The sequence below is a fragment of the Nicotiana attenuata genome, unplaced genomic scaffold (genome assembly GCF_001879085.1).
Source record: "Nicotiana attenuata strain UT unplaced genomic scaffold, NIATTr2, whole genome shotgun sequence".
Lineage (NCBI taxonomy): Eukaryota > Viridiplantae > Streptophyta > Magnoliopsida > Solanales > Solanaceae > Nicotiana > Nicotiana attenuata.
In genome coordinates this window covers 38,961-66,688 of record NW_017675078.1, presented here as the reverse complement: position 1 = coordinate 66,688, position 27,728 = coordinate 38,961, and the positions used below count along the sequence as shown (strand labels likewise).

Here is a 27,728-nt window from a genome sequence, read left to right as displayed (position 1 = left end):
TCCATGTAGATGCAGATGGAGACAGTGTTTAGTCTCGGAAGGCAGAATGGTAGCCTTATGCAATGCAGAAAAAATGCAGATGGAGACAGTGTTTAGTCTCCGAAGGCAGAATGGTAGCCTTATGCAATGCAGAAAAATGCAGATGGAGACAGTGTTTAGTCTCGGAAGGCAGAATGGTAGCCTTATGCAATGCAGAAAAATGCAGATGGAGACAGTGTTTAGTCTCGGAAGGCAGAATGGTAGCCTTATGCAATGCAGAAATAAAGTAAAATGGCAAACGGTAATAGAGTTTCTTAGCTGATAGCAGGTTGCGATACTGTGACTGCTGGGGACATTGCGATATAGGGAACGTCGCCGGCGTGCCTGATTAGCAAATGCTGGTAAATGCAACAATTCTTAGAGTGTGTTCCTGAACAGCGTTTGTCTCGTGAGTGTATAGTATGTCAGATGCTTTCGCAATCCAAGTGTCTGCATCCAAAGAAAAATCATGAGTTTTGTAGAGGGGAGGTTAGTTCGTATCCCCAATGGCCTTGCTTGACCTGTTCGGCTTTGATCTAGTGATACGGTATGAATCCTTGGGGGTAGCGTAGCTGAACAAAACGATCGATAATAAACATGCATGAATTTATAAAAATATGGCATAAGTATATATTTAAGAAATAGCTTTTAGATGAACCGACGATTGTGACGTGGCTCAAGACATTGCAACCTCTCTTGCTACGGAATTTTGAGGGTCCTCCTCAAAATTCTGCCCCAGTTTAACGGGTTGATGCTTCTGATGGCTGCTTGCGATGATTGACTGAAATTACTTCGGAATTTTGAGGGTTCTCCTCAAAATTCTGCCCCAGTTTCCAATTTCGGGGGGGAAATGAAAATTTTATTGAATTGTGACCGAACCCATAAGGCTGCCTACGTATCCCCTTTTAAACAGGAATCAGGTCAGACGTAGTTCAAATTACATCATATAGGAAAACATAAAGATTACACATAGTAGCGCTTGACTGCATCTGAATTAATCGGCTTCGGCCAAACTTCTCCGTCCATTTCGGCAAGTATGAGGGCTCCTCCTGTCAGAACCCGGTGAACCACGTATGGACCTTGCCAGTTGGGAGAGAATTTACCTTTGGCTTCATCTTGGTGCGGAAAAACTTTCTTTAATACCAGCTGCCATGGTGAACTGTCTCGGCTTGACCCTTTTGTTGAAGGCTCTAGACATTCTATTCTGATAAAGCTGACCATGACACACTGCATTCATTCTCTTTCCATATATAAGGGCTAGTTGCTCGTAACGACTCTTCACCCATTCTGCATCATCGATTTCAGCTTCCTGTATGATCCTTAAAGAAGGAATTTCCACCTCGGCGGGAATGATGGCTTTCGTACCATAAACCAGCATGCAGGGGGTTGCCCCAGTTGATGTGCGGACTGTGGTGTGATACCCCAACAGAGCAAATGATAACTTTTCGTGCCATTGCTTATGCTTCTCTATCATTTTCCTCAATAACTTCTTGATGTTTTTGTTAGCAGCTTCCACAGCACCATTCATTTGGGGCCTGTAGGCTGTAGAATTCTTGTGTCTAATCCTGAAGGTTTCACACATGGTTCTCATCAAGTCGCTGTTGAGGTTGGAACCGTTATCAGTGATGATTGATTCTGGAATCCCGAATCAACAAACAATACGGTCGCGAACAAAGTCTGCCACGACTTTCTTAGTTACTGCTCTGTAGGATGTTGCTTCGAACCATTTGGTGAAATAATCGATTGCTACTAGGATAAACCTGTGTCCGTTTGAAACAATGGGATCAATTGGACCAATAACATCCATTCCCCAAGCGGCGAATGGCCAAGGCGAGCTTGTTGCATTGAGCTCATTCGGCGGCAGCTTTATCATGTCGGCATAAATCTGACAGCGATGGCATTTCCGGACGTACTGGATGCAATCTGTCTCCGTAGTCATCCAAAAGTAACCAGCCCGGAGTATCTTCTTGGCTAAGACAAAACCGTTTATATGTGGACCGCAGGTCCCAACATGGATTTCTTCTAACAGTTTGGATGCTTCCCTTGCGTCGACACACCTGAGTAGTCCTAAATCAGGAGTCCTCCTATATAGGATTCCTCCACTGTGGAAGAAATTGTTGGACAGCCNTGTTGGACAGCCTTCGAAGTGTGCGTTTCTGAATAGGATTTGCAAGTTCTGGGTATTCTCCTTTTGTCAAATATTCCTTGACATCCTGAAACCAAGGTTTTCCGTCTGCTTCTTCCTCAACATGGGCACAGTAAGCTGGCTGATTATGAATTTTCACCGGAATGGGATCAATGAAATTCTTGTCCGGATGTTGTATCATAGATGATAGGGTAGCTATTGTATCGACGAACTCATTCTGGACTCTGGGACATGCTGGAACTCCATCCTTATGAACCTCTTTCTTAATTCTTGTACATGATGCAAATATGGGAGTATTTTGGAGTTCTTGGTTGCCCATTCCTCTCGTACCTGATGTATGAGTAAATCTGAATCTCCAATTATTAGGAGCTCTTGAATGTTCATGTCAATGGCCATCTTGAGCCCTAGGATGCAGGCTTCATACTCGGCCATATTGTTGGTGCACGGGAACCTGAGTTTGGCAGACACCGGATAATGCTGACCGGTTTCTGATACTAGGACTGCTCCTATGCCAACTCCTTTGAAATTTGCTGCTCCGTCGAAAAACATTCTCCAGCCATCATAGGATTCTACAATGTCTTCTCCTATGAATGATACCTCTTCATCAGGAAATACGTCTTCAGGGGTTCGTATTATCCATCCACGGGGTTTTCAGCAAGGTGATCTGCTAGTGCCTGTCCCTTGATTGCTTTCTGAGTCACGTAGACAATGTCAAATTCACTCAACAGGATTTGCCACTTGGCTAGCTTGCCAGTGGGAATGGGCTTCTGAAAGAAATACTTTAGAGGATCCATCCTTGATATGAGGTATGTATATAGGCACAGAAGTAGTGCCTCAACTTCTGGGCCACCCAAGTCAGAGCACAACAGGTACGCTCTAACAGAGAATACCGGGCCTCGTACGGGGTGAACTTCTTGTTGAGATAGTAAATGGCCTGCTCTTTCCTTCCCGTTTCATCATGCTGCCCCAGGACGCAACCGAAGGCACCATCTAATACTGCAATGTAGAGCAGTAAAGGTATTCCTTGATTCTGTCGAAAGCTTTTTGGCAGTCATCAGTCCATTTGGTAGCGGCATCCTTCTTTAGCATCTTAAAGATTGGCTCACAGATAACTGTAGACTGTGCTATGAATCGACTGATGTAGTTGAGTCTCCCCAAGAAACTCATCACGTCCTTCTTATTCTTTGGCGGTGGCAATTCTTGAATAGCTTTGACCTTTGATGGATCCAGCTCTATTCCTCGGCGACTCACAATAAACCCAAGTAATTTTCCAGCGGGAACCCCAAATGCACACTTTGCGGGATTCAATTTCAGGTTGTACCTTCGCAACCTATTGAAAAACTTTCTCAAATCTTCCATGTGATCGGTGGCCTTCTTGGACTTGATGATAACATCATCTACGTACACCTCGATCTCCTTGTGTATCATATCATGAAAAATGGTAGTCATAGCCCTCATGTAGGTGGCCCCTGCATTCTTTAACCCAAACGGCATCATCTTGTAGCAGTACATTCCCCACGGCGTAATGAAAGCCGTTTTCTCAGCATCTTCTTCATCCATCCAAATCTGATGGTAACCAGCGAAACAATCCACGAACGATTGCAATTCGTGCTTGGCGCAATTGTCGATCAGGATGTGTATGTTTGGTAAAGGAAAGTCGTCTTTCGGACTGGCCCGGTTGAGATCCCGGTAGTCGACACAGACTCTAACCTTCCCGTCCTTCTTTGGTACTGGCACGATATTGGCTAACCACGTTGGGTATTCCACTACCCTGAGGACCTTGGCTTTGACCTGCTTGGTGACTTCTTCCTTGATTTTCAGACTCATATCCGGCTTGAACTTTCTGAGCTTCTGCTTTACCGGCGGACATGTCGGATCGGTTGGCAGTTTGTGAGCCACAATAGACGTGCTCAGGCCCGTCATGTCGTCATATGACCAGGCGAATATGTCCTCATATTCTCTTAGAAATTCTGTGTATTTCTTCTTTTCTGATGACGATAAGTGAACGCTGATTCGTGTTTCTTTGACGTTCTCTTCATCCCCCAGATTAACAATTTCTGTCTCGTCCAGGTTGGACTTTGGTCTGTTTTCAAAATTCTCAACTTCCTTAACAATCTCCTCTGGTATGTCATCTTCCTCTGAATCTATATCCGTTTGTTGCGTTGTCTCATTGCATGTCACAGTCATCGGTTCATCAAGATAAGTAATAGTAATGCTGTATAAGTAGAGTAATGAGAGAAAATAATAAGAGTGTTGATTTATAAGGAAAATTGAAATGCTTTGATAAATTCCATAACTGTTTTGAACATTGAAGATCTTATTGCGGAAATTTAAAATGCGAAAGAGAAAACTAGTAAAAATAAAAGATAGTGCATGATGCTTGTTCAGCCTTGCTACCCCGAGGCTCGCCGGGCTCTGGTGGTTCTGATGGTCCAGTTATTGAGGCGTGCTCCTCCACTCACAGCTTGTATGGAAGGGCCTTCCTCCCCCTCCTCCTCGAGAACGACACAACAATCCATATCATCATCCTCTAGGAACAAATTCTTCACCGCTGCCAGTGCTTCCTCTTCTTCTGACCCATAGATAACATCGGCCGGTTGGAAAGTCTGTTCCAGGTGTGGTATTGGCTGCTCCAGCGGATAGTAAGGACCGCGCCATGGTGGCGACCAGTTGTTGAATTCTTCCCAGGTATACTCATATCCCAGACCGAAGGTGGTGCCATGCTTCTTGAGTTTTATGGGCTTAGCGATTCCTTGGAGGTTCTTGCCAAGCCCTTTACCCGGTTCGTACCCACTCCAATTCAATATGCTCTCGATTTTGTTGTCCCACCATTTGTCCTTGTCAACGGCGTTGACCCGCTCGATGTGGTGATAGGTCTCCCCACCTATCTTTCTTCTGCCTCCTATTGCTGGGATGGTCTGGCGACTGTATATAGGATTGCTACCGTCGCCGTGAATGATCACCTCTTGGTGATTCCACTCAAACTTCACTGCCTGATGCAGTGTTGATGCTACGGCCCCGGCAGCATGAATCCAGGGTCGTCCCAACAGCAGATTGTAAGATGCCGGCACGTCTATCACTTGAAAATCCACATCGAACCAAGTAGGCCCCATTTGCAAACACAGACTAATTTCCCCAATGGTGGACCTTTGGGAGCCGTCGAAAGCTTTTACGTTGATGGCCCCGTCCTTGATCTCGTGCAGTCCCTTACCCAATGTCCTGAGTGTTACCAACGGACAAATATTGAGGCTGGATCCCCCATCAATCAGGACTCTGGTGATAAAATAATCTTCGCAATGCACGGTGATGTGCAATGCCTTGTTATGACCCAACCCTTCTGGTGGCAGCTCATCTTCATGAAAAGTGATCTTGTGACTTTCCAATACCTGTCCTACCATGTTAGCCATCTCTCCGCCGCGGTGATGTTTCTTGGCACATATGCTTCGCTCAGCACCCTTAACAAAGCATTCTTGTGTGCATCGGAATTTTGTAGCAAAGCAAGGATAGAAATTTGCGCCGGTGATTTGTTCAGCTGGTCAATGATCGAGTATTCCTTGGCCTGTATCTTTCTCCAGAGATCATCTGGCCCGGTCTCGGTGATGGTTGGCCGGCTAGAAGCCTGCTTGCTTGACTCAGCCAGATGTTCCGGGGTATAAACTCTACCAGTTCTCGTCATACCCTGTGCCGCAATAGCTTCTCCGAACATGACCTTGCCTTTCCTTCTTGCCTCGACCGCGTAGTCCCATGGTATAGCCGAACGGGGTTATGGCTGACATCGCCACTGGAATTGGCGTGGCTATCTTTACTCCGAATGGAGCATGCACCTTGGGCGGTAAAACTGCAACTTCGAATGGTGTGGGTGCCTTTGCTGGAGACACGAATTCGACCTCAATTGGCGCTGTCGTCTTTGCAGATGATGATGCTTCAAACTCCACTGGTATGGACATATTTACCTCGGCATCTCCAGAGGGCTGAATCTGGACTACGATCTGATTAAGGGTGACTATTGGTTTCTTTGGGTCGTCACCTTCTGTGATCAAACCGATCGATCCCTTGGGATCCCAATCATCCTCTATTTCAATCATGTGAACGCCTCCTCCTTTGTGGTCAGGCAGAGGGTTATTGCGGACATTTGGAGCAGGCTCCTTTGCCACAATAATTTTGTCATCAATTAGAGTCCGGATCTTATCTTTCAGAGAATGGCATTCGTCAATGGTGTGTCCTTTCATGCCAGAATGGTATGCACAGGATTTATTTTGATTAACCCACTAAGAAGGGTTCTCAGGGGTTGCAGCAGGAATAGGGGTGACATAACCAGCAGCTTTAAGTCTTTCATACAACTGGTCGATAAGTTCAGCAATAGCCGTATATTATTTTGGAGGTCTTCGGTCAAAGTTTGGTCGAGGTCTAGGGAAGTTTTGGCGTGCAGGTGGGGATTGATAGTGGGCTGATTGAGTATTGTAGGCTTGGTAAACGTGTGCGGGTTGGGAATGATTGGGTGAAGTAGGCTGATATGTGGGAGGTGGTTGATAAGTGGGTGGTGGAGTTTGGTAAGAGGATGAGGGTGCTTGGTAGTTTGGAGTCGGCTGATATGCAACTGGAGGCATTGAGTAGATTTGGTATTTGATGGGAGATTTGGTTCTTTGTGCAACCATTACGGCTCCTACGTCCCTTTTCTTGGACATACCTCCTGACTGTAAGGCCTTATTTGTAGCTTGCAAGGCCTCTAAGTTCGTAACCATGCCGCTTTTGATGCCCTCTTCGATCCTTTCTCCCAGCTTGATAATGTTAGAAAATTTGTAGCCTTTGATCATCATCAGCCTTTCATAATATTGTGGGTCTTGGGCCCGGACAAAGAACTTGTTCATTTGTTCTTCTTCTTAGGCAGGTCTAACCTTAGCAGCTTCGGACCTCCAGCGAGTAGCATACTCGCGGAATGTTTCTGTTGGCTTCTTCTTTAGATTTTGAATATAGAACACATCCGACGCATTCTCCGTGTTGAACCTGAACCTGTCCATAAAGTTGGACACCATGCTTACCCAGTTCGACCACTTCTTTGGATCTTGGATAATGTACCAAGATAAAGCATCTCCCTTCAAGCTCCTCATGAAAAGCTTCATGCGGATTTTCTCGTCTTTTCCTACTCCAACCAGCTTGTCACAGTATGTTCTCAAATGGACCCTCGGATCCCATGTACTATCAAACATCTCGAACTTAGGAGGTTTGTACCCCTCGGGCAGTTCGACATCGGGCTGTATGCAAAGATCTTCGTAGTTCAGCCCTTCAATTCCCTTACTTCCTTCAACGCCTTGAATTCTACTAGTCAATTTCTTAAGTTCTTCAGCCAGGTTCTTGATAAGCAAATCTTTATCATCAGACTCGGATGTGCTTGAGATGGGTTGGGTGGAGTGCGGCATAGTCTCCACGTAGATGGGGGTGTTGTGGTGGGTGTGGCAGTGGTCATTTGTGGAGTTTTGTGGTTCTGGGATGAGCAGCGGGGTATTGTTGGAAGTATGGCAGGTGTTGCAGTGGTGGTGAGGAGCGGGATGGTTCTGTTGCTTCGGGATGTTATGTGGAGGTGTAGGGTTCTGAGCATCTGGGAAATTGATATCTGGAGTAGTGAGGGAAAATGACAGATTTGCCAGATTCCGAACCTGATCAAGTTCTTCTTGGAATTTCAGCAGCTTTTGTTCCAGTTGAGATGCATTTTCCTTGGGAACTAGAGTACCATGACCATGAGTGACCTCTACCCGCTCAGTTGAGTTCTCCTTTCTGGCGTTGTTCAATCTTATTTTTGACAGGACTAAGAGGAGGAGTGGGTGGAGGGCCCCTGGATCTTGTGAAATAGGATGATGTTTCCAGAGTTCACGAACTAACCTGTGGGGAGGGGAAATAATAAACAAAAGTAAAAACAAAAGGTAACAAGTTAGTAAGGATCATAAAAAGATGTTGCAATATTTAAACACATAGTGCGAGAATGTAAAGCGTGTCCTAATTTGGGGACCTCTTTGTGCCCGAGGTAGGCCTAGCGACAAGTTGATTTGGAGAACTTGGAATGCTAAATGCCTTATTTTATTAATGAAAAAGTAGACGAATCCCAAATCGACACTAAATAACAGGAAATAATAGTCGCTAGTGGCCATTGGCCTTATTACATTTCATAAAAAGAAGAAAACTCCTATCTATTTGGTCCCAGAAGGACCTTCCCCAGATTCGGCATCCCTGTCTCCATCGAACAGCTTTCCCAACTCGCGAAGTCCCAGCAGCAGGTAGGCTCTGGCTAGATGTCCGCCTTCGTTTCCTTCAGCATTCCGACAGTCTTCGACCCTTTTGAGAAACCTTCTTTCCGGTTCCACTATGCCTGCTCCAGGTATCCTAGTCGCTTGTTGGCATTGACGGCCATGTCCTTCCATTAACTTTTGATTGGCTTCTTGTATCTCACGGTGCTCATCTTCGCACTCCCGGATTCTCTTGCGTAGTTGGTTGTATTTGACCTGTGCCTCGGCCTTTTCATCTATGATCCTGTGACCTCGAACAAACCCAGGTTGACTCAGAGCATTATGATTATCCTCCAACCAACCGGAATAGTAGGAGTACAACCGGCATGGTATCTATCTGTTCGATGGTATCTTTCCCCATGACGATCTTGCAGTGCCACATATGCTGAGCTTGGCACTTGTAAGGGCTATCATCATCTTGGAAGTCAGCCCGGAAGTGACTCATCTTGTCGACCCTGGGTACAACCTGCTTTCTACCAGCTTGCCTCATAACTCGGAAAGGGACGTATGGGTACGTTCCTCTCAGACCGATCAATATCAGAAAGGGCGCGTCTCGGGATCGGGCGATGAATTCTTCGGTCGGAAACCATTCAAACATCAATTGTACTTGCTCCTCGGTCAAATTATCAAATAGCTCGAACCATCCTTTGGCATCCTTAGGCTGAGCAAACATATCAGGGATATAATTCATTCACTTTGGGTGATGAAAAGTGATATGATCGTCCCAGTCCCTTCGTTGAATCTCTTGTCGGTATTCACCCTTTTGTAGATGCTCCATGAGCCACAGTTGAAGTAGCAAATTGCAACCCTCGAAGTGACTAGCTCCCCGTTGACACTTTTCTAGGGCTCGGTATATTTCCGCGATGATCATAGGCACAATGCTGAATGGTTGCCCTCCAATTCCTTCCATTAAGGTTTTAGTGACCATGGCTAGTCGGGTGTGGATTCTCGCTTTCTTCCTTGGAAACACAATCAGCCCCAGAAAACAGAACATGAATACAAAAACCCTTCGATGAATATGCCCCAATGAGGTGATGGCAAACTCATCAGGATAGGTACGGTAGGATTTGCTGTGACCGTACCTCTCGTACAAATAATCAAAGGGGATATAGGATTCTTTGAGGCATGTCAGTTCTGGATTCTTCTTCAGACCCATCATTTTGAGGAAACCCCAGCCCTTGCGGTTCTCAGGCATCAATAAACCCGGAGTCTCCCATACCAAATCGGCTAATCCTCCTATCTCTTCTAGCAAAGGTGTCATCTCAATTTCCCCAAAGCGGAAGACGGACCTTTCACAATCCCAAAATAGAGTAGCAGCTTCTATGATCTTGTTGTTGGGTTGGATTTCCAGGAGGGAGGGTAGATTCCCTAGATATTTTCGAACAAGAGTCTGGTCACTGGAATGAAGATCTTTCCACCAGCTTAGCAGTCTCAGGTGGATGTTGGTAACCATGCCGAATCTGGAGATTTCATGCCTCATTATCTGCAAGACAGAAGGGTTAGATCCTACCCCCACCGGACTCGACTATTTAACATCAATAATTGGCATAAGAGCATTTGATTCTCCAAATAAATGCACAGAATGTGATGATGTCCGTTTGGGTTTAGGGAAACCAGTGGACTTTGGACAAGGCTATCTTAAAGAGTCATTATGGGGACAACATAACTGACTCGGCTAGGTTTGACCATGATGCATGCACAGTTAAACAAAGTAAGGTTTCTATGGGGTTTTAGACCGGTACCCTTGAGCGGACAACTCAAGGGGGAAAGGCATGGAACCATCGACTACACCGTTGATCGACTGGTTTTACCGCAAATATGCCTTTTCCGGATTTAGGGGGTGATAATATCGGAAGAGCGCAACCACTCATTATAAGCGTTGTTATAGGATTTGTTTGGCACGAGTGGAATATAATGTTGAGCATGATTATGCAACAATTAAAGGCATGTTGTCACGTATTTGCATGCTTAAGAAAGTAGTAAATACAATAGTTTCATAATTTAAAGCGGCAATTAAGGAAAGCAGTAAAGGAAAGAAACAAAAAGACAAGTCAGTTTTGCAATCGAAAAGGAAATTGAATGCTTAAAAGAAATAAACAAATAATTGCGCGTATAAATTCACAATAATAGTCTGAACTGGTAAAAGCCTAAAAAAATCCCCAGCAGAGTCGCCATGCTGTCGCGCCCCCTTTTTCTCGCGAAATCGGGTTTATGACATTTGGAGGGACAACTCATTCCTTTTGGGAACTAGGTTAGAAGAGTCGCCACCTAATGATTAGGGTGCATTCCAAAGATAGGGTAAGGGCTTGAAATTATCTAAGGGCAAGGTGTTAGGCACCCCTCAGAATCCACTAGTGTGGTTCCCTGCCTGACAATTATTGTAAATTTGGGTACATTAACATATAAATAAATAAGGCTCAAATAAGAGGGGATTTCAGCACATAATCGTTTGAAAGTAAACAAGGTTTGCAAGAGTAATCAGAAGAGCTGATTTTAAAAATAAAGAGTTAAAATGCTAAGGAAAAGAAATAAAGAATGAAGGGAGAGGGGTCCTAGGTTTATTAATAATATGGATCACCCCACACAATGTCCGGTAATCACTCCTCAATGAGGGACTACACATGACATTATCACGTGGTCATCATATCCATATCTACCCATCCCACCCCGTAAAGGTATTTAAAGCCCGGATTGGTATCGATTACTTAATGGATGCTATTACCCGTCCCAATCCTATCAGTCCCGGAGGCACTTAGGACTACTAATCCTAAAAAGGGAAGGATATTAGGCTTATTTGGAGTTTCAAAGGTAAAATTCTAAGGCGACATACAAAACACATACTGCATATTTGGGGAGACATATAAACATATAAGGCTCAATTATACCCTCTTGCACAGAAAAAACACATAATAGCATGTCTTGCACGTACTGCTTAGGTCTAATTAGAATTAAATACGAAGGAGTCTAAAGGATCAGGGCTGATTGGTTTATTACATAATTCAGATAAGAAGCCCAAATCAGGGCTGCCTGTTGGTTGTAATAATTAATAGAAGCGGATTCAGTTTTTATTATTACTCTAAGGTTTGCCTAAGTGCTCAGACGGGATCCTATAGGCATGGTATCTATTGAACTCAGAAGGTGGTGAGACAGTAAAGCTCTCAAAAATAATGAATTATTTGAAATCATAAAAGTGCATGCTTGTTAACATTGGGGGACTTAGATTATCCAAAAGAGATGCGGAATTAACAAATTGATTACAGGCTCTGTATTCAGGGGGAATACAGGAAATGCTGGTTCTTAGGGGGAGCTTGAATTATAAGTTTGTCATTATCAAAAAGGAGTAAATTGATAGTTTATATGTGTATCCCTGTTATGTTTTGATGATCTAACAAACTTACTATTAAGAACCAGATAAGGAACCTGATACACATCCTCAAGAACTTAAAGATCAACAAGTCTCCAATTGGGGACACAATTCAACTCTTCAGAGTCAAAGGAACAACAGAGGGAACAGATAGCTACCAGTTCCCGAGAAAACTGCACAAGTCAACTGCCCCAGCTGTAAAGTTGTTGCCTGCACGCGCTACAGTACAGAAATAATGCAGCAGTCAACTTTATAGGGAATGCCTTTTACCTAATTTGCTTACATCATTTTAAGTGATGTCACAAATGCATTATTAACATCAAGGAAGGTAAAAGCAAATAACTTGAACACTTAGAGAATTTACTCAAGCGCTCTCACTGTGATTGATCATCCAGCATACGATTCTCAAGTTCATCAAGAACAAATAACAACACTGCTGCAGACCAGTTCCTCATCAAGTTATTTTATGTCCTTAGTTGAGTTGTAAACTTGTAAAAGCGCTTTACTTGTAATTCCTACTTGGCTTAGTTAAAAGCATTGCGTAAGAAACCCTTTGTACATCATAAACCCTTGTGTTTGTGTCTTGGCTAGATTTAGTCGATTACAAAGTGGCTTGTAATAGAGTGTTACAAGTTAGTGAGGGATTAAGAGGTTAATTCCTAGGTTACATAGGTTGTAATATAAAGTTGCTCAGTAGTGAAGTTAAAATCTTACAAGGGTAGGTCGTGGTTTTTAAACCCATTGAGCTAGGAATTTTCCACTTAAAATTTCTCTTGTCATTTACTTACTGCAGTGTGCGTGGTTTCTATGGGAACTAATAGAGAACCAGGTTCTCTATATAGTTTGGTGGACCCTTAAATTCTATCATATACACATCAATACTTTATTTATGACGTACTCTACTCTGCCCTTTTATGCAATACTCCCTCCGGTCCACAATATGTGACCAATTTGCTTTTTTATTTTGGTCCAAAATAAGTGTCCATTTATATAATCAAGAAAAAATTCAATTTATTTTTCCAAAATTACCCTTATGTACGTATCCCTAAAACGTCATTTACTCCTCACATTTGAGAAGACAAGTATGTGCTACTATAACTATGGTGCAACATTTAATGAAGGGTAGTTTAATCACACTAACTATTTTCGTCTAGAATTTAGTATTTCCTTAATGGTTATTTTTGTCACTTATATGGTAGACTGGAGGGATTAATAATTAATGTTCATGCGCATCTCAAGGGTAGATATACCCCCGCATGACATAACTAATAACACGGGGTATGGTTGCAAAATTAAACCATAATTTCTGACATTTATAGTGTCAAATGTATAACTGGCATTTAAAGTGAAACAAAACCAGCTAAATCGATTTCCAATGGTGATTTACACCCTCGGCCGCCATAGCTATCACCTTCGCAGCTGCTCATAACTCCAATCATATCAAAGCGACCAGCGAAAACCTAGCTGCTACTGCTATTTCTCCCTCGCCGGCGGCTTCTCTCCCCTAGTTTAGCCATCTGCTGCAGCAGCAAACGGTACTAAGGTCTCATTCCTTATTTGGAAGAATTTGCAAAAGTTTTCGAAGATTTTGTTTCACTGATAAGTATATTTGAAACTTCTTCAGATTTTTTTGGTTGTGGTATATTTTGAAAAAAGTTCGTAAAGCACTTCTGGAAAGAGGCATTTCATGTCCTTAGCTAAAAATAAGCGCGCAGTTCCCTATTTGTTTTCTCATTAAGAGGAAAATGATTAGGATTGAATTTAATTGCAATTTACAAATAAAAGTCTTGAGTATGAATTAATAAGTTCTTTGCATTATCTAAAGTTTGGTTCAGATTATTGGGGCTAGTAGGAAATATAAATTACCCGTTCGGTGTTTTCATCAAAATAAATGCAAGACATGTATCGTATATGTATATTTAACTTCTACGGTTAAGTTGCATAATTTGGCGTAAACATCAGAGTGCAAATTATAAGTATTTGCCGTAGGAAACAACATAAGATTTTGTTAATTAAACCCTCGATGCTAGATATATAAACCCATAGAAATTAAGTTGCTAGTATCTGTTTTCTTTTATATTAACACCATATCTCTCAGCAAATTTAGGAGGTTAGATTTTCAAGCCTGTCTCCTAGGGTGTATCCAACATAGAGAAGATTTCAAGCCTGGTTGACAGCTAGAAATTTGTCATTTATAACGAACATGTCGTTTATTGATACTTGCAAAGTCTTGTAAATTTTGATGAGCTTGGATGTTGTTTAAATATATGCAGAGACAATTGAAATTACAAGTTCATGGCTTTCTTCCGGGCATTCTTGAACAGTCCTGTTGGCCCTAAAACAACTCACTTCTGGGGACCTATGGCCAATTGGGGATTTGTCATTGCTGTATGTTCCCAACCTCAGTTTGTCGTTTTCGTTACATTATCTAATGTATAATGTTCCTTCTCTCTTTTTTTCCGAGTGCAACTCTCTGAAATTTATGTGAACTAATATGTTAGGGAATGATGGATTCAAGGAAGCCCCCAGATGCAATATCTGGAAATATGACTGCAGGTGAATATTATCGTCATTTTACTAAAACAGTCTATCGGAAACAACCTCTCTGCTTTTTTAAAGGCGGGAGTAAGGTCTGCGTACACTCCACCCTCCCCAGACCCCACTTGTGGGATTACACTGGGTTGTTATTGGTGTTGTTGTTTACTAAAACAATTGTCTGCTTCTGGTGCTCCGTGCTCGGCTTTTGATCTTGCATAAAATATTGACTCAGTTTTAGACCATTCTTAAATTGTGGAATTCTGATATTGCTTGTGTCTCTTTGGGTGCAGTATTATGTGTGTATTCCTTATTGTGTATGAGATTTGCATGGATGGTACGTCCTCGCAATCATCTGCTTCTGGCTTGCCATGTTTCAAATGAGTCAGTGCAGCTCTATCAACTTTCCCGTTGGCTAAAGCATCAGCGGTAAGTGTCTCAATTCACAAGTTCAGTAGTGACACTAGCAGAAATAACAACACTATTTGAACAATTACGAAATACTTCACAAGTTTTGGTACCTGAACCAGAGTTTTGAGTGCCTTAATTTGATGTAAATCTGGCTGGATCAACTTTCCCTTTTCCTGTATTAATCACCTTTTGCCTTCTTGTTTCAGTGAAAAATAAAATCTGATCTTTTTCATGCTGTGCTTATCTTTAGGTACTTGCCGCAGAAGGAAGACAATGTTTCTTATTGACTTAAGTTCCTTTGTTTCATTACCCGACAAGTTGACGACCAAAAGAGAGCAAAAGTTGCTTCATATTCCGCTTGTACTAAAACAACTTGTATTTTTACACTAAATTACATATATGCAAGGTGCCAAATTATTGCATGTTTCCTTATTTCTTCTATAATAGAGTTAGCTATCTTTGTGGTAATGTACAAAGTTGTGAAGAGAACCGAACAGATGGAACGAGGGAAGCGGCTCATTGGCAATAGCTCCATAGTCTTCTGCTCATAATCCTAATAACCTATCTGACATTATATCATTTAGTCAGATCTTTTGACCAAATTTAAATCCAAATCAAAGCACAAATACAAATACAAATACAAATCTGAATTCGAAGCTGGAGCGAGCGACGACAACGACGACGACGCGTGGCTTGTCTTCTTTTCAATTCTCTAGAAGCTAGAAAAAGTGCTTCTCTATATAAGCACAAGAATTTTTTTTCTTTTTCTCCGATGGGATAAAGTTTCTTAGTAAAAATAAATCTTTTTTAAATTTTTTATTTTTCTCCTTTCTCTGCCCTTTATTTTCTATTCATACCACAACTAAAAATGCAACAATCCTCACATAAATGGGGAATCACTATATAATAAAATATGCATGAAAGAAGTGTGTGATTCGCTAGTAAGGAGTAATCGCATCTTGATAAGTATATTTCCCTTGAACTTTCTGTGATGAACGTATATCGGATATACTCGGTTAATCGGTAGATTTGCATCTTTGAATTGTCGAGCTTTGGTATATACCTAGGCAACATAAGTCGCACAATCAATACTTATCTGTCTTTAGTTTTCATTGTTTTATTCATTTCACCCTTTATGAGCACTGTCTTATTTTGTAAGTACCTAGAGAATTAGCCTTTCAAAAATTTCCTTCAAGGGGCTTACATTTTTGACTTACATAGGTAATTCATAAACGTGTAATCCCATAGATATACTATTTCATAATCTCATATCAAACTTAGAAAATCATTAAAAGCCTTAACACCTTATCCTTTTTACTAAATATCATCTCATCACGAGAATGGTCTAAAATTTTATTTGACAATGTTGAACGGTAATTCATAACTTTATTTGATATCCTTGAACCTAGGTCTTAGAATCTCCAGTTTACCGCCGTGAAGCTTATGGTCGGTCATAATCTTATTTCCCTCGATGATCTCTCGACCGTCTCTCTAGTTAGGCATTTTGTAAGTGGATCCGACATAATCTTTTTACATTAAATAGTCAATTGTGATAATTTCACTAAAGAATAGTTGCCTAACGGTATTATGGCTTTATCGTATGTGACAAGATTTTTCGTTATACATAACGCTCTCAATCCTTTTTTATTGTTGCTTGTCTATCGCAATATATGCATATAGGTACCAATTGCTTAGGCCAAAATGGAATATATTCTGAGAAATTTTAAAGTCATTCAGCTTCTTTACGGGCTTTGTCTAAAGCAATTAGACTGCATTGTAGATCAGGTGATGCATGTCTATTTGGACGATTATGTCACGACCTTATTCCCACCGTAGGTTGTGATGGTACCCAACGCTAACGTTAGGCAAACCAAAAATAAACAATCAACTCAAGCAACCCTTCATAACACTTTTTTAAAATGGCGAAATACATAAACAACCCCTCCAAGTTGTCCACAACAATCAGTTGAACACCTCAACTGAGACGATTTCCAGTTAAAAACTTCAAGTAGTTATAAAGTATATCAAGTAAACACTTTGCGCTGACATGGCAAATCAATTGTGTCTCACTACAAATTAAGCGCGTGAGAACATGAATTGTGTTCTTTTCTTTTTCTTTTCAGTTTAAAAAATAACCTTTATTTTTGTGGACCCACATACCTTCATCTTTACTTCCCCTTCTTCTACCAGCTTCTGAACTAAACTCCTCGGCAGCTTCATCTTCAACTGAATCGGTCCATTATTCGGCTTCGAAATCGACAAATCAGAAGCCGATCTTCGGTTTAACATGAGACACTCGAGCCGATCCTTTGCACTCATCTGAACAGCAGATTTCACTCTTCTTGGAACTCTACTAATTTCTTCTTTAGGAAACAAAGGCAATTCAACAAGGAAATATATTTTGTTTGGCTTCAGTTCTTGTTCTGGTTTCAGTGACTTAGCTCTGAAACCAAACTTCTTCACTGCTTCTGATTCCAGTAAAACATGACCTGGGTAGTCTTTTACTACGTCCAACGTTGTTACTGGTGTTATCAGTTTCAAGATTTCGCCATTAATCTTCATCACTTCAAGGTTCAATCTAAATTTTTCTTTGCCCAATTTTTTCAGATGAAATGGTGGTCATGAGTTCAACGAGTAAGGGGAAGGTTTTGAGAAAGCTTGGAAGAAGAGTTAGGGGAAGGAGGAACGTTGGTTTAGGAGAAAAGTTTTTTTCTTTTTTAAATATTTTTTTTGTTAATTATATGTGTCAAATTCTTATGGCAAAATTACACGTGTCATTTTTTGATTGGTTCATTTGCCATGTCATCCGCAAGTGCAACTCACGCATATGGCCCGCTGTACTCAGGTGTTTGCTTGACCTACTTTATAAGTACTTGAAGTGTTTAACTGGAAATAGTCTCAGTTGAGGTGTTCAACTGACCGTCATGGACAACTTGAAGGGGCCGTTTATGTATTTCGCCTTTTAAAATCAAGAATATCAATAATAAAGAGGACTTAAGTTTAGAAACCATGGTTAAATATTTCATTCTTACTAAGTCACGAAGTATGAACAAAACATGAAGCGAAATTATATAAATATTAGGCACAACCATGAACATCTACTAAAAATTTCTAAAACCCGGTGTTACAAGTGCATGAATATCTAATAGAATATACAAAACCACTATAGGTACTGTCCGAAATAAAAAAAATAAACAAAATAAGATAAACATAGGGGGAATGAGACTCCTAGCGCTACAGGTCGAAGTATGGAAAGTAGCTCACCACTAAGTCTCCAACTGATGCGACTATGCACCTGAGTGACCACCTGATGTACATGTCTCAGTACCTGCATAATTAGTGCAGAAGTACGTATGAGTACGTAAATCATTGCGTACCCAGTAAATATCTAGTCTAACCTCGAAGAAGTAGTGACGAGGGATCGATATCGACAGTTACTAGTAGTCCAATTACAATGTACATAAAAGTAGACAGGTATGAAGTCCAACAAGTAGCAACAAATAGATAAATATAAATAAGATGGTTCTCAACATAAGAATAATTACGAAATTATCAAATAGCACAAACTGCGTTGAAGGAAACAAATAATACCAATATCAAGTACAATATCAAATCTCAGGTCAGAAAAACTCATATGTACTCTAACTCTAACGAATGTAACGCACAATTTTGTTGTGGCGAACGACCCAATCTTATAAGAGCAGTGTTACATAATACTGTCGAGGTCGTACGGCCCAATCCTTAGATGCATCTCATAATACTGCCGAGGCGAACGACCTGCTCTCATAATAATATCTCATAACACTGCCGAGGTGAATGACAATCTCATAGGAATAGAGAAACCATCATCAAACCACTAGCCCCACTTGCAAAGATACGTGCGAGTCAAGAAAACATGGAACTACCGATCACATAAATACAATATGAGGATAGGAATACAAGAGAAATCATAATTTTTACCAACAATCAAATATCCCGCCAAAACTAAAGTAAAGAGGCTCGGTCAAATATGTAAATTCTAGTCTCAAGCTCATTTATAAATTCAAGTAATCAAACATGCAAGAATAATTCAAGTAGTATAGTTAAGGTATGATGTAGGTCTAAGAGGGTGTTTGGATTGGCCTATTTTAAGTGCTTATCAGCTTTTAAGCACTTTTCTAATTTTTGTGGTGTTTGACAATGATAGAAAGTGCTTAAAAGCGTTTACTTTTAGGCAGTAAAAGTACAAAAATAAGCCAAAAGTCGAAAGTTGGATATCGCCAATTTATGGGTTTTGGCTTTTAACTTAAAAGTTATTTTTTAAAAGCCAATCCAAACACCCTCTAAGTCTAACCGGACATAAATAAGATCTAGCTTATGCACGGACGCTCGTCACCTCGTGCGTACGTAGCACCCAAAGCATGTAGCACATAGTAAATAAAATACCTGCAGGGATAATTTCCTCTTATAAGATTAAGCAAGAGATTGTTTTCAAGTCCAGTACTCGATTCCCACACTTACTAAAACATCAAATCGATTCCGAGCAATGCAAAGCTAGACAAAGGAATGTGCAAATCAATCACTATATGCTCAAGCACTCATGATTTAACTATTAGAATCAATTTCCAACCCCGCTCGAAAAGTAAACAAAAGTCAATCACGGGCCCACGTACCGGATTTTCAATTTTTTTTGAAGATAAATATTTTTCATGGCATCACGAACTCAAATATATAATTTATATTCAATTCAATAACCAATTTTGTGGTCAAGTTGTATTTTTATCAATTCTAGTTTTTCTAATCAAAATCCCCAAAATTTTACTAATTTCTATGTTATCTCACATAATACATGTATTTAACTCACAATATGTAAAAAATCAATTACCTAGTGATGCTTAATGATAATGGCCCTTCAAAAATCTCCCAAATCGTCCAAGCCAAGAAAAAATAGAGTGAAATAAGCCTAAGTCCCGTATTAAAACTTATAATCTGCCCAGGCATCCTTCATCAAGATCGCGAAAGCATCGCGATCGCGAAGCCCAATGCTTCCCCTGCCAAGGTCTCCTTCTTTGCGTTCGCGATTGCCAAGATACGTTCGCGAAGAACACCCTCAGCTAACCCTTCGTGTTCGTGGACACACAGCCGCATTCGCGAAAGCCAAAGTCTGCCAGCCCATTCCTTCCTCTTCCTTCTTCGCGTTCGCGAAGGCACCTCCACATTCACGAAGAGGAGCCAGGTCCTCCATCGCGTTCGTTCGGCCTGCTTCGCGTTCCCAAAGAGCAACCACTGCCCCCTTCCAAATTCCTTCTTCGCGATCGCGGGACCACCTTCGAGATCGCGAAGAACACCAACAAAAATCTGCCAACTTCAACATTGTTCTAGGTGGTCCAAAACTCACCCTAGCCACCCGGGACCCCTCATTTATACCAACAAGTCCATAAACATAATCCAGACCTATTCGAGGCCTCGGAACATATAAAATAACATTGCAACCAAGAACTACACCGCAAACTAACTACCCAACTTCTAAACTTCAAACTTCTTTCAACTAGATCCGAACGCGATGAATCATACTTAGACAACTAAAAATGATACCAAATTTTACACACAAGTCCAATATGGAAAAACGAACCTACTCCAAGTTCAAAATGCCAAACGGGATCCAATATCACCAAAAGTCCACTTCAAGTCAAACTTAAAATACTCTAAAACCTTCAAAATGCCTACTTTTATCAATAAGCGTTGAAACGCTCGCGGTCCACCCGAGATTAGATCCGAATATACGCGCAATTTCAAAAGTACAATACGAACCCATTGGAACCTTCAAATCCCCATTTTGAGGTCGTTTACTCAAAGTTTTGACTTAAGTCAAACTCGGCCACCTTAGGCCACTATTATGGAACTAAGTGTTCCGAATTCAACCAAACCCTTTCAAAATGAAACAAGCCGCCCTGCAAGTCATAAAATAGGAAAAACACACACTAGAAGTCTTAAACAGTGGAATAGGATTCTAGAAAGCAAAACGTCCGGTTGAACTTTTATATTCTCTACCTCTTAAATAAATGTTCGTCCTCGAACGAGTTCAAAATCATACCTAAAGTGCCAAATAAGTGTAGATATCTGCTCTGCATGTCCTCTTCAGTTTTCCAATTCGCCCCTTTGACTGGCTGACCCCTCCACTGAACCTTCGTAAATAAAATCTCCTTAAACCTCAACCTTCAAACTTGCCTATCAACAATGGCAATCGGCTTCTCCTCGTAACTCACTCTCATCCATTTGAATTGTGCTATAATCCAACACATGGAACTTGTCGGCATGGTACCTCCGGAGCATAGACACGTGAGATGCCTGATGAACTGCTAATAGGCTAGGACGCAAATCAAGCATGTATGCAACCTCACCAACTCGCTCCAAAACCTCGGACACAACTTCCCTCTCCTACCGAATCTCATGATACCCTTAGACTTTCAAATGTACCTTCTCGACCACCATAAATAACAAATCACGCGCTTTCTAATCCGCGTAACTCTTCTACCTAGACTAATGTGCAAAGTCGCTCCTGAATCAACTTTACCTTATCCAAGGCATTCTTTACCAAACTAGTACCATACAACCTAGCCTCCCGAGCTCGAACCAATCGATAGGGGAACTACATCGTCGACCATTTTTAGGGTACTAGTCTTATGTTACGCGCGTTGCGCGTGCACCCAACTCAATTAGTACATACTTTTTTAAAAATCATATAAATATTATATTAAAATTTGAATTTGAGTTATAAAATATAATCTAAGAGAGTGAAGATTGCTGAAATAATTAATGAATAGCAATTTAATAAATTTGACTCTTAATATTATACTATAACTGATCTCTTATTTTTTAATTTTTTACGCTGCCGTTTCTCTTCTCAAGGTCACAAGTTATGTACCCTATTGTGTCAATTTGAAAAATAATTTTTGATGAATTATTAAAAAAATCGAGTTGGATTATTTTGCTAATTAGTTAATTTTGTGACTTAATTATTTGTCACACAGTAAAATACTTTGTTGAATTGAATTGTTAATGCTAGCTCATGCCAAATTTCAAATATTCAATAATTATTGTTTTTTCAATCATATTCTATTTTTAAATGGTAAATCAATGATCACTATTTTATTTTTGATTTTTGTGTTAAAGAATCGTTAGTGTTATTAACTTTTCTCAACCACTATACTCTCTCTATATATATATATTTTCTTAGTTATTTGTTCAGCTTATTGAGCGTGGTTTTCAAATACTACAATACATAAATCGATAAAGAAAAAGATATTTTGAGTAGGAAAGGAGTTCAATATAATATGAAATTAATTATAGTTCATATATATAATGAGATTAATTATAGTTTTTATTTGTTCGAAAATTGACTCGTGAATGATAAATAGACAAACTAATAATCATTAGATTAAAATTCAAATCACAAAATTTGAAAGCATATACGGTAACATATTGCAATTTTAAAAAGAAGCAAATCTTAATTTATATTCAGATTCAATAGTTAAGTTTTTTATTTAAAAAATAATTCTATGTTGGATAAATTATATTTATATTTAGATTCAATAGTTAAGTTATTTATTTTTGAAAAAATAATTCTATGTTGGATAAATTATAGTTAAGTTATTTATCTATTTTACAATATTCCACTTTTAACTTTTCTGGAATTGACCTTTTTATTCAAAAAGATAAGACTCCATTTCCTTTTTAGAAGAAGTCACGTTGAAGTTAAAGAATGTCCAGACAATCCAATTTTTCGGAAGTTAAAAGTGCTTATTTTATGGGGGGTTTTTACCCGGCTATACTATATTAGAAACTTATTTACCTATGTTCCCTATGTTTTGTAGTTTTTAGTAAGTATCTAGGTTTTTGTTACCAATTGTATACATTGCTCCTTAAAAAGCTTCCGCTCCATTATTAGTGCCTTCAATTAAGGGATTCAATTATATCCTTCCCCATCTCCTCTTCTCTCTCCTTTTTTTACATCAAAATCCCTTAATCAACGCCCAAAATTTTCATCTTCTCTCTTCCTACCATTGCCGACAACTTTATATTATTAAAGAATCGTCAATTGTATCGTTCTTTTGCTGGAAGATTGGACTGAAAATGAAGAAGTATTCAGGAATTGTCTGATAATTATATCATAACTGTATTTGAATTGTATCAGATACATCAATGCCTAAAATATAATTGTATCATACTTGTATCACAATTGTTTCTAACTTGTATCTGGTACATTAATACCCAAAATAATATACGATACAATACTAAAAGATTAATATACAATTATCATATATTTGAGATACAAACTGTGAAATTCGTCACGAACGCACAATTGCTCATAACAATATACAATGAATATACAATTATCATATATTTGAGATACAAACTGTGAAATTCGTCACGAACGCACAACTGCTCGTAACAATATACAATGAATATACAATTATCATATATTTGTAATACAATTCCTACAACAATTATGATATATATACAATTATAATACAATCGAGATACATTTCTGAAAAATTATGTTACAAGAATACAAGATTCAAAACTTACCTACAACGTGATTCTAAAGCAATTATTCTGAATTTCGTTTGCATTGTACCAATAAGAAATGGAGATTTTGGGTGATTAGTAAGAAAGAAAGAAATTGGGTTTGAAAACCTTTGGAAAAGAAAAAGAATCAGAAATTTAGGGGGTGGGGTTATAAAAATAAAAGAGAGATTTTGGGTGATTATTAAGAAAGAGAGAAAAAAGAAACAAAAATCTTAAATGTAGGAGGGTTATTAGAAATGGTGGGTGGGTATCGTGTAACTAACATGCTAAAATTAAGGGATCTTGAATTGTTTTCCTTTTTAATGATTTTGTATATAACTAGTAAATAAAGATATACAAAGTAATTAATAAAAAACCTAAATAAAGGTGGTAAATAGGTTTCTATTATAGTATAGCTAGTTAAAAATCTCTATTTTTATTATTAAATGTCAAAAGTTAACAGAAGAGAATTGTAAGTGATTGGGTAGGAATATTAAAAGAAGTTGATATAAGGGAAACATTTAATTGAAAACCTCTTTCATAGTTAAATAAGGAAAGAAGTAATAAGTAAAATTTTAGCCATTTAAAAGTCCTAAATATTAGGAATTTAATTCAAATGAAAATTTTGTCCAATATAAATACAAAATTTATTTTAAAGGATAAAAAAGTCGAATAATATTTCGTTAAGAGCCTTCGTACTTTTAATATAGTACAGATAGATAGATATAAATATAGATTTGATGTAATTTCAAAACTTATGTATATCATGAAAATGAGTTTTACAAATGGTCTCTATATTATATAACTTGAAGAATTAACCCAAATGGCCGCTCACCCAACCGCTTAAATTAAAAATAGCCGGCGGAGATATAATATATGCATAATTCATGTATTATATATATATATATATATATATATAATTGTGTATAATCAATGTATATAGCTAGAAAAAGTAAACGATAAATATGGACGGCTATTTGTGTAAAGATCCCATATAACTTCCCCATAAAAGAAAGAAAGCCATCTCAAGTTAAAGGCCCAAATACTCCAAAAGCCTAGTAAAAATTTTACCCAGCCCAATTAATTAAAACCCTATAAACCATTACATGCACGAAAGCCCTAGCAGCGAAAAGACATCTGTATCAGCAGCTGCTGGAGAGTAGCAGCATCAACGGCAACCATGGTAAGTCGATGAGTTAAACTTTCAAATCCTCCCATTGATTTGTGCTTTAATCCTTTTGCTTTTTATGTAGGTGAAGTATTCAAGAGAACCAGAGAACCCCACAAAATGTGAGTACTCAATACACATTTAAGTTGCAAGGCTCATGATTTTTGTAACATTATTCAGAGTGTTTTATATGTTTTTTAATTTAATTTTCTAATATTATGAGATGGGGTTGTGTTCTTTTATCAGCTTGCAAAGCTAGGGGCTCGGATCTCAGAGTTCATTTCAAGGTGTGTGATATATATATATATATATTATATAATAACAAGGCTTTTACTATATTGCATTCTAGATTAATCAAGCTTCATCTGTTTGTATCTCATTTGTATGCGAAGTACTGGTTCCCTTTTTCTGGATAAAGCATGCTGCTACTTTTGTGATTAGCTTCAAGTAAAATTACTTGTCAAAGCTAAACATATCCGTCAATTAACTGTTTAGCCATTTGTTCTTGCTTAGTTAAATATGTGTCTTAAGCTGGTGGATTTGAGATAGGAATGAGCTTCGATGGTTTAGTTTTAATATTTTCCTTGAATTGTTTGGATAAGTAAATCATCTTTTGGGTATTGTTTCACTCCATTACTCAAATCGAATACATAAAATTATTAGGGGTGTTCATGGTTCGGTTTTGGTCGGTTTTTCCCTAAAAAGAAACCAAACCAAGTAAGTCGATTTTTCAAATATTAGAACCAAATCAAACCAATTAAGTCGGTTTTTTATCGATTCGGTTTTTGTTGATTTTTCGATTTTTTCTGTTATTTATCGGTTTTTTTCTTAAATATGAGACATACACTACCAAACGCATATTCCAGCGACTACATTTTCAACGTAACACTATCAAATCAATTGCTCTCTGAGAAATCTATTATTTACCAAGATATATTGATGATAATTGAATCAAATGGTGATGAATAATTTAAGTATTCAATTAAAAATCGACTATATTTAACATGAAATAAATTCTTGTACTTAGCAAAAGAAAATCTCCAATCAAACTAGAATGTAAAGGCAAATAATTAGATGATTATAATATCAAAGAACTAGACTAAAACTACAAATGACTAATATGTACCTTAAAATTTTAGAAACTATATATATATATATATATATATAGGTGTAATAATAAATTTTTTAAATAGCTATTTTTATAGTCGGTTTGGTTTGGTTTTTTTCCAGTTATTTTTTGATTAAAACCAAAACCAAACCAATTTTGATCGCTTTTTAAAATTCAAAACCAAAATCAAACCAAACCTAAAAAGTATCGGGTTTTTTGGTCGGTTTGGTTCGGTTTTCGGGTTTTTATGAACACCCCTACAAATTATTATGCTTATTTAGCACAGTGTGTTTTTGGAAAGTGGAGAATTAACTTGTTGAAATGATATTCAACCGTTGTAACTTTTTATGGTTATTCTAATCTCTCCATGCTTTTTGTGACTCAATTTGTAATTATTATCAACATGTAGAATACTAGAGAGACAGCGCATGCCCTTAGGAAGATGTCTTTGGACAAGGCAAAGAGATACTTGGAGGATGTTCTTGCCCACAAACAGGCTATTCCCTTCACACGATTTTGTCGTGGGGTTGGTCGTACTGCTCAGGTAAAGAATCGCCACTCAAATGGGCAAGGACGTTGGCCTGTCAAATCTGCAGGGTTTATTCTGGATTTACTCAAGAATGCTGAGAGTAATGCTGAGGTATGTTTGGATTTGTAGGATTACTTCTTTTTGTGTAGATTACTCTACTTCTGCCTATCTCTAAGAGATGAGTTGATTGTTGCTTTCACCTCATTTTAGGTTAAAGGCTTGGACGTGGATTCACTTTACATAACTCACATCCAAGTAAACCAAGCTCAGAAACAGAGGCGCCGCACATACCGTGCCCATGGAAGAATCAATCGTGAGTGCCCATATTTTCTAAATGGTTCTTGTAGCTGATAGATAATATGCCATTATGATTCTAACCTCTTGGCCTTTCTGTAGCCTACATGTCGAATCCGTGCCACATCGAGCTGACATTGTCTGAGAAGGAAGAATCTGTCAGGAAGGAGGTATTAGTTTGATGCTCTACCTCATTGTTCTTTCCCATAGTTGATTCTCATAACTTGAATACATGGTTTATACTTTATCTCAGTTTAGTCATCTTTAATCTGATTGTTTCTGCCATCATGTTGTCCTTGGAAAGTGTTGTATCTTTTTCTAAGTATGCCTAAATATTTTCCTTTCATGCAGCCTGAGACTCAATTGGCTCCCAGAAAGACAAAGGCATCCTCTTGAGTGGAGGAATGAATCTCTGATTTTTCAAAGTATAATTTCAATGTCCCTATAGCCTTAGTATCAGGAGAATTTTGTGTTGTTCGAAGTATTTTTCCATAGGAATGTGTTTTTTTTGTAATTTTTCTATTTCGGATTTTGATGGTTGTCATTTTGAGGCATGTTTGTTTCCCTAGAAATTTTTGGAGTTCTATCTTGCAATTTCAAAGATTGAATTGGGAATGTTTATCGTTTGAAGGCTACATGAAAGTTTTAATTTGACTGGTGATGATAAATTCTTCTAGTTATCCGGTGTTAAAAATAATTTATGGCTTGAAACGGAAGTAGATTCTGGAATTTTTTTTCCCTATGGAAAGGTGGAATACTAAAATCCGGGATAATTAATCATGGGATAACACCTTTCCAACCAAACAACCCCTTAGGGGGTCAAAAGTTATATTTAATTACAACTTTAGTACTCGTGGAAAATTGATACTACAACAAAATTGTTTGAGAAAGATGAACGTTGGATAATGAATGGAGATTTTACAAGGCAATTTTGGCTGTTTTAAAAGATTTTATGAAAAATAGTTGTAATAATTCAAGGAAAGCAAAGTGAGACAATTGACAGAGCGAGAGCCGGAAAATTAATAGTGTTAGCCGGCCGGGATAAAAATATTCTTCAAATTGATAAGAATTTAGCACAACACAGCCAAATTCATGTTCTAGGTTAAGCTTTACTGAAGGACCAACAAACTTAGAGCCCGTTTGGCCATAAATTTTTTCATATTTTCCGAAATTTTTTACTTTTTTTTCGAAATCAATGTTTGGCCATAAAATTTTCAAATCACATGAAAATGAATTTTCGAATTTTTTGAAAGTTTAAAAATTCCAAAAAGATATTTTTCAAAATTTTCACTTCAGATCACTCACAAAAATACAAAAACTACCCAAAATT

At 38.7% G+C, this 27,728-nt stretch overlaps 3 protein-coding genes across 4 annotated transcripts; 2 read left to right on the top strand and 1 right to left on the bottom strand.

The window, feature by feature from the left end:
* The first annotated feature begins 13,090 nt into the window (after window positions 1-13,090).
* LOC109219626 (mitochondrial pyruvate carrier 1-like) lies at window positions 13,091-15,220 on the top strand. 2 transcript variants are annotated; one of them, XM_019384099.1, is made up of 5 exons: window positions 13,091-13,341; window positions 14,080-14,194; window positions 14,308-14,362; window positions 14,635-14,770; window positions 15,003-15,220. In XM_019384099.1, exons 2-5 carry the CDS (start codon window positions 14,102-14,104, stop codon window positions 15,037-15,039), a joined length of 321 nt encoding a protein of 106 aa, XP_019239644.1. In that variant the 5' UTR covers window positions 13,091-13,341; window positions 14,080-14,101; the 3' UTR covers window positions 15,040-15,220. The 2 variants fall into 2 exon arrangements, with proteins under 2 accessions (XP_019239644.1, XP_019239645.1); XM_019384100.1 differs by having other exon boundaries at window positions 13,091-13,349.
* Window positions 15,221-16,776: 1,556 nt separating this feature from the next.
* Window positions 16,777-17,314, bottom strand: LOC109219625 (uncharacterized protein At1g66480-like). Its single transcript, XM_019384098.1, has 2 exons — window positions 16,913-17,314; window positions 16,777-16,794 (listed from the first exon to the last, which is right to left on the bottom strand). The coding sequence occupies exons 1-2, from the start codon at window positions 17,312-17,314 to the stop codon at window positions 16,777-16,779; spliced, it is 420 nt and encodes a 139-aa protein (XP_019239643.1).
* Window positions 17,315-24,384: 7,070 nt separating this feature from the next.
* Window positions 24,385-27,074, top strand: LOC109219628 (60S ribosomal protein L17-2-like). Its single transcript, XM_019384101.1, has 7 exons — window positions 24,385-24,482; window positions 24,553-24,589; window positions 24,714-24,754; window positions 25,985-26,215; window positions 26,315-26,417; window positions 26,501-26,568; window positions 26,750-27,074. The coding sequence occupies exons 1-7, from the start codon at window positions 24,480-24,482 to the stop codon at window positions 26,792-26,794; spliced, it is 528 nt and encodes a 175-aa protein (XP_019239646.1). The 5' UTR covers window positions 24,385-24,479; the 3' UTR covers window positions 26,795-27,074.
* The last annotated feature ends 654 nt before the right edge of the window (window positions 27,075-27,728 follow it).

Bases quoted from the DNA above. Each gene is read 5' to 3' on its own strand.
- LOC109219628 (XM_019384101.1), top strand. The intron at 24,755-25,984 runs GTGTGTGATATA...ATCAACATGTAG, and splicing joins ATCTCAGAGTTCATTTCAAG to AATACTAGAGAGACAGCGCA. The intron at 26,569-26,749 runs GTATTAGTTTGA...CCTTTCATGCAG, and splicing joins AAGAATCTGTCAGGAAGGAG to CCTGAGACTCAATTGGCTCC.
- LOC109219625 (XM_019384098.1), bottom strand. From the start codon at position 17,314: ATGAAGATTAATGGCGAAATCTTGAAACTGATAACACCAGTAACAACG.
- LOC109219626 (XM_019384099.1), top strand. From the start codon at position 14,102: ATGGCTTTCTTCCGGGCATTCTTGAACAGTCCTGTTGGCCCTAAAACA. The intron at 14,195-14,307 runs GTATGTTCCCAA...CTAATATGTTAG, and splicing joins ATTGGGGATTTGTCATTGCT to GGAATGATGGATTCAAGGAA. The intron at 14,771-15,002 runs GTAAGTGTCTCA...GCTTATCTTTAG, and splicing joins CGTTGGCTAAAGCATCAGCG to GTACTTGCCGCAGAAGGAAG.